General features: G+C 44.0%; 1 protein-coding gene across 1 annotated transcript in view; it reads left to right on the top strand.

The window, feature by feature from the left end:
• Positions 1-12,099, top strand: part of LOC126282091 (nose resistant to fluoxetine protein 6-like) — a 181,880-nt gene that overhangs the window by 135,951 nt on the left and 33,830 nt on the right. The window contains exon 6 of the mRNA XM_049981548.1: positions 7,519-7,866. Within this exon, the coding sequence (XP_049837505.1) occupies positions 7,519-7,866 (348 nt within the window). The remainder of the gene's footprint in view (positions 1-7,518; positions 7,867-12,099) is intronic.

The raw sequence follows: 12,099 nt of genomic DNA on the forward strand, positions 1-12,099 counted from the left end.
GTGATCCGCCGATCTTCAAGCATGCTTTGCTCAACCTTCAACACTGTCTCCTCAGAAATTGACGGTCCCCCCTCTCTTTTGTTCGTCGTGAATTTCGGTCCGACCAGCTGCAAACTCTTTACACCACTTACGAACATTTTTGACATCCATACACTTCCGCCAATTGGAAATGGATTTTAATCGGCGCAGTGCCCTTTGCGTTCAAAAACCGAATAACTGCGCGCAATTCGCACTTGGTTGTAACATCCAACGGGATTTCCATTCTCAACGGCTGCCTACCCAAGACTGAGCGCCCCAGCGCGGCGTGCGGATGTTTACACACAGCGCGTGAAGCACTCTTCATAACAGTGTGACCAACTGCCACACAAACAGAGTTCTGTACTTATAAAAAAATAGGAGACCTTACTTTTGGGATCGAAAATAACAGCTGTATTACTGAGGTCGTAAAATATGCACTAAGACGGGTTTAAATGGTCCACCTCCTACAACAGTCAAGTTCCGCAGCTCCGGGAGTGTGATAGTGCGAAGTTTACTTTGCATTAATTAATTCTAAGAGTAAATAACTTTTCTCACTCCACGTAGCAATTACGGAATGAAAAGTAAACTGCACTGCAATGTTATTGCTTAAAATGAATCATCACATGGCCTTTCATGGCTTATTATCATGTAAAAGAAAAACAACGAATTGCAGAACGCAAATATGTCTACATATTTTCTTCCAGAGCAATACTCGTTGACTGCGCCTCGTAACATCTGACGATCTTTCAAATAAATTCATTAAGTATCATATCTATTACCCTCACCTGACTCAATAAAAAACCGCCAGTCAGTAACGAATACGGATGGAAGACTGGCATATACAGAGGTTTCCTTCCGTCTGCTTTTCGCACGGCCACAGCACTTGTAGTGTTCAAGCTGTTGGCTCATTGCTGCTCCCCTCTACTGATTACGCATCCTCCGTCCGGCCACTATCTTCCCGGGAGTGTGCATGTGGTTGGTGACCTGGACACTCACAAGAAGTAAGAGATTTTCCAAACGCAGTTAATGTATTTGTTGGTCGTACAGGATAATGCTACACCCAGATATCGTGGCTCCATTGAGTGTGTGGTCTTCGCTTTTTTTTAAACTGGTCTCTTAGTCCTAGAGCTTTGCAAATTCATTGAATGTAAGAGTACAAGCTAATTGTGCCTCTTGAGGTATTTACTCTCTGCCGACATAGGACAGCCTGGTATTATGTGGCTCGTGCATTCAGGGCGTACTCAAAAAGGCCTACATCCATTGTCATTTGGTTTTCATTACAAATTGTTCATAGATCTTCGTTCTCAAGACCTGATCTTGCTACTATTAGAGCTTCTGATTCTGCTCCATTTCTTCCTCTTTTAATCAACATGTGTCTGATCTTTGACAACATTTAAGTTCACCAGGCTCTCTAAATACTGATCATGCAGAGATTTCTCTCTCTAAAATTTTTTCCTGAGCAACCACTTTGATGTTACTTTGCAGAAGTCAGTCAGCAGCTGTACGTTCTGCGTTATGTGTGAACTTTCTTGCAAGGTATTAAGCCTGAGCAATAACTTCTTTCTTTCCATTTGCATCTCGTACGGTACTGTTCGAAGCCTTAGTAGATCATTCACGTGCTGGGTCACATTACTGCTGAATCCATCTACGACATTCAAACGTGCCACTTCTATTTGTCTCAGACATCGCCCTACTTGAGTCAAGCATAGTCCGCCGATGTCAGCTGAAGGGTGAACTACACCATACACAGTAGACAATTTTCTTGCGCGTGATTTGCAAAAAAAAAAAGTTTTTCGTTTCAGACGATCAGATCGACGCTATATTCAATTACACATACTACCAGTGATCCTATAGTCATAATTACAATTATGACTATGAGAGAGTGAAGTAAACGATGCAGGTTATCAGTTACGTGCATATCCTCGAAGAGCTTTCCTCAAAGCGAGATTGACTTCTATCTCTGTTATTTGTTGATTCATTATGCTATTTAGATTTGGCGTATTAAACCATTTGTACAAGTCGAGTACAATATTACTGCAATTGGGAGTGATGGCGCTTCGGTTGGCTTATCGTGAGTTTTTATGGTGGTATTTCAGGAGGACATATTGAGTCCCTTGTTGCGTACACGTACAAATGTACTGAAATCATTCACAGTGTGATGTGTTTTCTTCAGTCACCAGCGCACTTGTTTACTGTGACGTCACCGCGTATTTCCAGTAACAGCTACGGGAGGACAGTTGCAACAATATTGTAGTCGGATAGTAAGAGGTAGCTATGTTTCTTGCAGCAACTACGTTATTTTAACTTACTGCTACGGCGCTTGCACTGGTCTTTCAATCACAGATTAACTTTCTCACTTTGGTAAGTTATTTAATTTCCACACCTTGAATGTCTGAATATCAACAGTATCGGGATTACCTCTTCCAATCGTCGTTATGACTTTCCTTCACACTATTACGCAATTTAGCTGTTCCAAGCTTCTGAAAAGTTGCAGTATTACTTTAACTGATATTCAGCTCGTCTCTTATCTTAATACGTTTCCACAAGCACCACTATTCTATCCATCAGACAAAGAAATCCTTCTGTCACTATGCAGAGCACACACATCTAAGGTACAGCTGGTAGAAGGATTTACGGAACTTGGGGACATTTCTCTTGCGACTATTGTCTCTAATGAAGTCAATAGGCATCAAATTTTAATTTTAGTTTGTTTTCTCATCTTTTTGTTTGAAGATCAACAGTACAGAGCAAACTACACTAGACAGTCCTGAAGAGATCTGCCTCAGTTCTGGCTTATTTTAAATCAGTATGTCTGATTTGTGGCCATAAAGAAAAGGATGACAGTAGAGAGAAACGATCGCATACGCATTTCGACATTAACTTGCATTGATAACTTAAACTGATAACTTAAATTTAGGATAATCTGTCAGGAATCTGAGCACAGCTCCTCCACGATTTGAGTCCCGGGTCTCAATTCCAGCGCAGCCTCAGTCGTCGGAATTCAGACCTATGAAAGCGTTCACACGGCGTGGGCACCTATCACGAACTGTGCTGGTTGCCGTAAGTGGGACACTTGCGAGCAAGTGCGAGGCGGCCGAAGCGGCCAGAGTGTAAGCGCTCCTGTCACGAAGAAGTGGGCGTGCCGCTCCAGAAATCCTCGCGTGGCTGCCATTGGCAGTTCTCTGTTGCGGAAGTTCCCTTATACTGGTCTGACGAAACCTGTCTTCACTAGCTTGGTGGATGCTGGCTCTACTGGTGCCGAACGCCCAACCCCCCCCCCCCTCCCCTCCCCCACCCGTTCACCCAACTGCTTCCACACCATGACTGATGGTCAGCAACTTTAACTGAAATTATCTTATGAGGCGCAGAACATATCGAAACTACATTTTCCATAGGTGGTGCGTCATTGAAAGTTTTTTGCTGAAAGTATGCCATTGTGTGCTCCTGCAGACAGTGTCTAAAACTCTCATTGAGCAGCGGACTATCGTGATGTGATACTAGTTGTAGTTTTACACGTAATCCCTGTGAATTCAATACGAAATGTAAGAAATGCCTGTCAGCTGTTGCTGTTACTGAAGTATCGAAATCAAATAATTCAAAATTTTTGTTAACAGAATGATTCGCTACATTCTTTATTATAAAGTAGAATTTAAATATCAAGCAATTAACAGGAGGTAAACTGGCACTGCACAGTATAACTGAGAAAACTGTCATGGTGAAATTGAAGCTCTGTTCCCATGCTTAAATGTTTGGAGAATAAAACAAAATCGCGTTGTTGCAAGCAAGTGGACCCCTTTCATTTTTATTCATTTATTTAACCTGATCTGGTAAGGGTCGTCAGATTCTCTCTATTATCGGACCAGGGTTCCACACTTATACTATCATCTATTACATTACAGTTACCTAAGAAATTAACAATTATGATGTGACAACCAATAGATTTGAGTATCTGAAATGGCGGAGTGAAGTGTACTGATTAAGGATTAATAAAGTTAATAATGGCATTAGTTGTACTGCTGCAGCGTCTGTCACTATGAGTAAAAATAACAAGAGTAATAATAACGTAGTCGGCCGTGCGGTTCTAGGCGTTTCAGTCCGGAACCGCGGGGCTGCTACGGTCGCAGGTTCGAATCCTGACTCGGGCATGGATGTGTGTGATGTCCTTAGGTTAGTTAGGTTTAAGTAGTTATAAGTTCTTGGGAACTGATGACCTAAGATGTTAAGTCCCATAGTGATCAGACATTTGAACCATTTGAATAATAACGTCAATAATTGTGATATTAATAATGATAGTGGCAGATACTAGAAGAATTTATAAACCTACGAAATCGATATTTTCTGATATAGCGCGTCCTGGGAAAAGGAAATTTAAACACACTGCCTCGGCTAAGATACTGGGAAATGAGGAAGACCAGGTTAGAAAGAAGGGTGTACAAGGGTAACGAATGCATGCAGAGACAATGGCAGTCTCATTGTTACTTTAGTAAATATGAGATTATCTGTCTTAAAGCTGGAGATGTTATTTAGTTCTCCACTTCAATGTGGGAGGTTGGTTCAGAATCGGGTTCTGCTCTTGAGACGGCTTCGAGAAGGTGACTGAACGATGGAATGGGAGAGATTATTAACTGAGAAAACAGAAGCATGGCTGGCAAACGAGTGGTGTAGGCGGATGAATACAAGATTACAGTGCCTGTATTATTCCGAATTTCGACCCATAGTTTCTTCAGACATGCATGCATACATGCAGGGACTTTAATAACGCACTTTTTTGTTTGTTTGTGAAGTTTATTTAGTAAAGAAAACGTAGGTTATTTACTGGTAGGGAGGCAATTTGGAAGCTTATAGACATTTATTTGGGACGCAATGTGCAAGAGTTTTGTTGTGCTGTACTTTGCAGTAAACCAGTGGAGACAGTGCGACCGGTATATAGAATAGTAAATCTTGCGTAAATGTAAAAAGAAACTTCCTGGCAGATTAAAACTGTGTGCCGGACCGAGACTCGAATTCGGCACCTTTGCCTTTCGCGGGCAAGTGCTCTACCCTCTGACCTACCCAAGCACGACCCACGCTCCATCCTCACAGCTTTTAATCCGCCAGTACCTCGTCTCCTACCTTCCAAACTTCACAGAAGCTTTCATGTGAACCTGGAAGGTAGGAGACGACATACTGGCGGATTTAAAGCAGAAGAAGAGCTGTGAGGACGGGGCGCACGTCGTGCTTGGGTAGCTCAGACGGTAGAGCACTTGCCCGCGAAAGGCAAAGGTCCCGAGTTCGAGTCTCGGTCCGGTACACAGTTTTAATCAAATGGTTCAAATGGCTCTGAGCACTATGCGACTAAACTTCTGACGTGATCATCAGTCGCCTAGAACTTAGAACTAATTAAACCTAACTAACCTAAGGACAACACACACATCCATGCCTGAGGTAGGATTCGAACCTGCGACCGTAGCGGTCGCTCAGCTTCAGACTGTAGCGCCTAGAACCGCACGACCACTCCGGCCGGCAGTTTTAATCTGCCAGGATGTTCCATATCAGCGCACTCTCCGCTATAGAGGGATAATTTCATTCTAGTTACTGAAATGTGTATTCTTATAGGACAACTATCCAAGGAGTTCCACCCAATAATATCCAAACAGCAGACTCCGTACACAATTTATTAAATTGCCAATACTAAACTCTTAAATAACACCAAATTCATATAACTTACAAAACTTAACAAATGGTTAAAGAGTGAGCTTTAAAAACAATAACGGCGGCTTGTCACAATAAAATCAACAACCTTTTACACTAGTGCTTTTAGAGTTTATCCAAAAGATAAAATCCAATAATAAGTTAACCTGGAATTACAATTTAAAATAATTTATATAAAAAAACTTTGAGAAACATAATGGCGCTTGGCACCATAAAATGAAAGAAGCGCAGCACAACCAGTAAATATTATAAAAAATAATAATTTGATACAACTAAAGGGCGACGGCAATTCCCAACGCAATCACAGACGAGCGAGGTCTCAACACTTCGGAGCCTTTCCACTAGAAACGGTCCCCGAAATAAACCGCTGAGAGCTCCCCGACATTCCTCCCACAACTGCCCATCACCTACGCACCTTAGTTATATTCTGTAACACATGATATAATATCAACACAAGATAAAATTCAAAAATACAGTGTAACATCCCGACAGCACATGATAACCACAGCTCCGTTAACTCGGGAGCTCTTAATAAGTGCCGGAAGCCAAAACACAAATCTCAAATAGTTCTCGCTTCCTAAAACGAAACAATAAAAACCAAGCGCACATGAATAGTCAAACTACAGTCTTAGAAGTGCCTTAACGACACCAAAAGCGACTATTCCACCAATTTAATAATAACATAGTAAAAAAAATACAGAACATACCACTAAATGCTATTACGCAACCAAATTGACTAGATCGTGTTGTTCAGGTCCCAGAAGACCACATACCAAGCAGCAGCAATTCACTATGTATATACTGTACAAAACCACCCTTCTTAGGCAGACTTTACCTAACACATAGACTGTCAAATGTACCATACATGAACGCAAGTCCGGGCAGGACTCCAGTTGAGCAAATAAATTAGTACCAACAAATATCGTAGCGAGCCACACACACACACAGCAAAAAGTTCCAACAACACCGTCCCACATCAGAAAAGTTCAGAAACCGCTGCTGGAGCTTCCAGTGGAAAATCTGAAGAGCCAACCGAGCCCACACCCTAACCTGGCAGACGACTCCAAAATTCAGCAACCAGTTGTCCCCTGGCTAGAGTATCACAAGGCCCCACCGGACCTCCAGAAGAGACAGGCAGGAAGAACAAGTACGCCGACTCCAATTAATCACCACCGCATCGCCAGAAGACGGGGCCAATCGCCTCCGCCCTAGACCACTCTGCTCATATTGCGAGCCACAACAACCTTAGCGCTAGTCACTAGCAGGTCAGGCAGAGCGAGTTTCACGTCCGTGCAGTCCCCGGAAAACCCACTACCCTCTCGCTTTCCGCCGGCCACCGCAAACACACGCCAGCGACGTCATAGCAAATCGCCACCGGAGCGCCACCCGCACCAGGACAGCGATCTATAATCGATTACGGTGCGCGCTCTGAACAAGATTACAGGTAAGCGGCGCGTAGGCAGATACTCACCTAAAGCAAAGCAAAAAGGTACTGCCTGCCACACGCAAGACTACGCGCTACAGTCGCTCACGTAGGCCGAGAACGACAGCGACGTGAATACTGGACTTGTTTTGGGATGGTCAGGTGGGATAAACCTATAGGCTCAACCGCTGCACGTGCGCCGAGATACGCCACCTGCTGACGTCACATGGTCAAACTTGTCATCCGCGTTTGGGATATTTCCCGACATTTAAGGCCACAAGTGTCTTATATTAAATTACTTTTCTCTTTTGGGGTTTATAACGTTAATGCGCTGTCAAGCCGCAGGTGATGTACCTTGACCCTGAGACTGGGGATGCGTGTTGCAGTGGCACGAGATGTGGTACCGCATGCCGCTGATGAACGGCACCGTGTCCACGGACTCGTTCTTCGTGCTGGGGGCGGCGCTGCTGGCGATGGGGTTCCTGCGGGAGCGCGAGAGGCGACAGGAGCGGGGGCGGCGCCTGGGGGCGGAGCTGTGCCGCGCCGCGGCGCTGCGCTACGTGCGCCTGACGCCGCCCTACGCGCTCGTCGTCTTCTTCTACGCGGCCGCGCTGCAGCGCCTCGGCACAGGACCCCTCTGGGACTCCGTGGTGGGGCCGGAGGTGAACTTCTGCCGCCACTCATGGTGGGTCAACATGCTCTACCTCAACAACTACGTGCACCTCGACCAGCCGGTGAGTGGTCCAGCTTACGTCCTAGCTGTCTGTGGGAAAGGTGTCAACAGTTCACATATTCCTCATATTCGTGCTAGGTTGTGGTGGAGAGGTGTCTGCAATTTTGCTTCCTCTGTAGCGGGAGAACTTACTTGATCGCTTTTGAATCGACTGTAGTGCCATAGAAAGGGCGTAATTAGACACGTCGAATCAGTTTTAGTTTAACGACGTAAGTTTTGTATAAATGATTTTCTTTTGACATATGACCAGTGGTTGGGAAGGGAGTGAGACAGGGTTGTAGCCTCTCCCCGATGTTGTATATTGAGCAAGCAGTAAAGGAAACAAAAGAAAAATTCGGAGTAGGTATTAAAATGCATGGAGAAGAAATAAAAACTTTGAGGTTCGCCGATGGCATTGTAATTATGTCAGAGACAGCAAGGGACTTGGAAGAGTAGTTGCACGGAATGGACAGTGTCTTGAAAGGAGGATATAAGATGAACATCAACAAAAGCAAAACGAGGATAATGGAATGTGGTCGAATTAAGTCGGGTGATGCTGAGGGAATTAGATCAGGAAATGAGACACTTTAAGTAGTAAAGGAATTTTGCTATTTGGGGAGCAAAATAACTGATGATAGTCGAAGTAGAGAGGATATAAAATGTAGACTGGCAATGGCAAGGAAAGCGTTTCTGAAGAAGAGAAATTTTTTAACATCGAGTATAGATTTAAGTGTCACGAAGCCGTTTCTGAAAGTACTTGTATGGAGTATAGCCACGTTTGGAAGTGAAACGTGGACGATAAATAGTTTGGACAAGAAGAGAATAGAATCTTTCGAAATGTAGTGCTACAGAAGAATGCTGAAGATTAGATGGGTAGATCACATAACTAATAAGGAGGTATTGAATAGAATTGGGGAGGAGTCTGTGGCACAACTTGACCAGAAGAAGGGATCGGTTGGTAGGACATGTTCTGAGGCATCAAGGGATCACAAATTTAGCATTGAAGGGCAGCGTGAAGAGTAAAAATCGTAGAGGGAGACCAAGAGATGAATAGACTAAGCAGATTCAGAAGGATGTGGGTTGCAGTAAGTACTGGGATGTGAAGAAACTTGCACAGGATAGAGTAGCATGGAGAGCTGCATCAAACCAGTCTCAGGACTGAAGACCACAACAACAACAACAACAATGACCATGTGCAGTGCAATGACCTACGTCAGTCACAAAACTCTTCAAAATTATTTAAATTCTTTTTGAAGTTGTCTCTGAATGGTTCTTGAACGAAACTGTAATTAAAGTCGTATGCGCAGAATTCCGTCACTCAGTCTACTTGGTTTGCGCAAACTTTTTTCAATTTACATGTCGTTTGTTTCTTCTCAGAAATTATATTAATGCAAGTTATCTGCTTTAATAAATATTAAAACCACATTGAATAAACTTTTAAGACTGAAACTCGCGATGAACGTTGTCAAAAATTAATAATCTTTCCAAATAAATCAGTACTACTTCTTCCTTAATATAATTCTTCATAAATAAATTCTCGGAACACGTATTTAAACTTCTGCAGTATGCACTAGTTTATTATCTTCATATATACTACATATACAGGGTGTTACAAAAAGGTACGGCCAAACTTTCAGGAAACATTCCTCATACACAAATAAAGAAAAGATGTTATGTGGACATGTGTCCGGAAACGCTTAATTTCCATGTTAGAGCTCATTTTAGTTTCGTCACAATGTACTGTACTTCCTCGATTCCGTACCATGTACAGCGTGTGCAGGCACTATCAGCTGCTGATTGGCCTCCACGGGTACACTTTTGCGAATGGTTCATCCACCAATGTGTCAATCCTCATTTCAGTGCAAATGTTCTATTTACAGATGAGGCTTCATTCCAATGTGATCAATTGTAAATTTTCACGATCAACATGTGTGGGCTGACGAGAATCCGCACTCAATTGTGCAATCACGTCATCAACACATATTTTCTGTGAACGTTTGGGCAGGCATTGTTGGTGATGTCTTGATTGGGCCCCATGTTCTTCCACCTACGCGCAATGGAGCACGTTATCATGATTTCATACGGGATACTCTACCTGTGCTGCTAGAACATGTGCCTTTACAAGTACGACACAACATGTGGTTCATGCACGATGGAGCTCCTGCACATTTCAGTCGAAGTGTTCATACGCTTCTCAACAACAGATTCGGTGTCCGATGGATTGGTAGAGGCGGACCAATTCCATGGCCTCCACGCTTTTCTGACCTCAACCCTCTTGACTTTCATTTATGGGGGCATTTGAAAGCTCTTGTCTACGCAACCCCGGTACCAAATGTAGAGACTCTTCGCGCTCGTATTGTGGACGGCTGTGATACAACACGCCATTCTCCAGGGCTGCATCAGTGCATCAGGGAGTCCATGCTACGGAGGACATTTTGAACATTTCCTGTAACAAAGTGTTTGAAGTCACGATGGTACGTTCTGTTACTGTGTGTTTCCATTCCATGATTCATGTGATTTGAAGAGAAGTAATAAAATGAGCTCTAACATGGAAAGTAAGGGTTTCCGGAGACATGTCCACATAACATATTTTCTTTCTTTGTGTGTGAGGAATGTTTCCTCAAAGTTTGGCCGTACCTGTTTGTAACACCCTGTAGACGGGAACTTGAGCCTTGACAAGATAGGACTGAACATTTACAACATGATTAAAATTTCTATGACGTCATTGTTGTAAAAACATTACACATTCTTTTTTTCGGTTCTTAGAAGCACGACGCAACAACTCGGTTTCAGGATCTTCTGTTGCTCTTTGGCTCTCGACCCGCGACGTATAGTGGCCAGCAATTTTCTCTCTGGTCCCGGCAGTGAAGATGCTGTCTCCGTTCGTTGCGCCGCCCTCTCCGTACCTGAAACATAAAAATAAATACAAACTTTAGATAATTCACAAACATTACAAATATTACAAAATACGTAAACAAAACACTAAATTAAACTTATATTCACCTGCAAACTGGGCTGACACTGGTGGATGGGTGACGCTTCAATTTCGCGTCCCACTAAACAGTCAAGGCAGAACTTAGAAAAATGGCGAGTGAAGACTGTACATCCGAATCAGCAGATGATTGGGCTGTTGGTTCATTGTTTTTGATAAGTCTAATTGAAGAGGAGCGTTCAATAAGTAGTGCGACACATTTTTTTTCTGAAAGCACGTCGGTGCTATTCAGGGATCAAATACGTCATATTATTCCCTACACTTTCGACTACAAAAAAACTGTTTTGCAACAATATTAAATGTTCAGTGCGACAGTCTTTACGTCACGTTACTGGGAGGGCCTCTATGCCCTCATGGTACCACTCTGCTGGTCCACGCCGGAGCCAACGTATTGCTGCATCAAAACCTCCCCATCATCCACGTACCGCCGGACCGTGTGGCCGAGCGGCTCTAGGCGCTTGTCTGGAACCGCGCGACCGCTACGGTCGCAGGTTCGTTCCTGTCTCGGGCATGGATGCGTGTGATGTCCTTAGGTTAGTTAAGTTTAAGTAGTTCTAGGGGACTCCTGACCTCAGATGTTAAGTCCCGTAGTGCTCAGAGCGATTTGAACCGTTTCATCCACGTACCGCCTTCCGCGGAGCGCATCGTTCATTGGATCAAACAGGTGGAAGTCTGAAAGTGAGAGATCCGGGCTGTAGGGTGGATGAGGAAGAAACAGTCCAATGAAGTTTCGTTCAAAATGGCTCTAACCACTATGGGACTTAACATCTGAGGTCAAAAAAAAAAAAAAAAATGGTTCAAATGGCTCTGAGCTCTATGGGACTTAACATCTGTGGTCATCAGTCACCTAGAACTTAGAACTACTTAAACCTAACTAACCGAAGGACATCACACACATCCATGCCCGAGGCAGGATTCGAACCTGCGACGTAGCAGTCTCGCGGTTCCGGACTGAGCGCCTAGAACCGCGAGACCACCGCGGCCGGCTGAGGTCAACAGTCCTCTGTACTTCGAACTACTTAAACCTAACTAAGGACATCACACACATAACATGCCCGAGGCTGGACTCGAACCTGTGACCGTAGCAGCAGCGCGATTCCGGACTGAAGCGCCTAGAAGCGCTCGGCCACAGCGGCCGGCTGAAGTTTTGGGACCTTCTCTCTATTGTGCAGACTTGATTGCATTTTCCTAGCGACGAACACGCTGAAGTCGTTTCTTCTGTTTCCTGAGGGCAGCATAATGCACTTCAGAGTCGATCGTTGC

This window comes from Schistocerca gregaria, chromosome 7, assembly GCF_023897955.1.
Source record: "Schistocerca gregaria isolate iqSchGreg1 chromosome 7, iqSchGreg1.2, whole genome shotgun sequence".
NCBI classification, from domain to species: domain Eukaryota; kingdom Metazoa; phylum Arthropoda; class Insecta; order Orthoptera; family Acrididae; genus Schistocerca; species Schistocerca gregaria.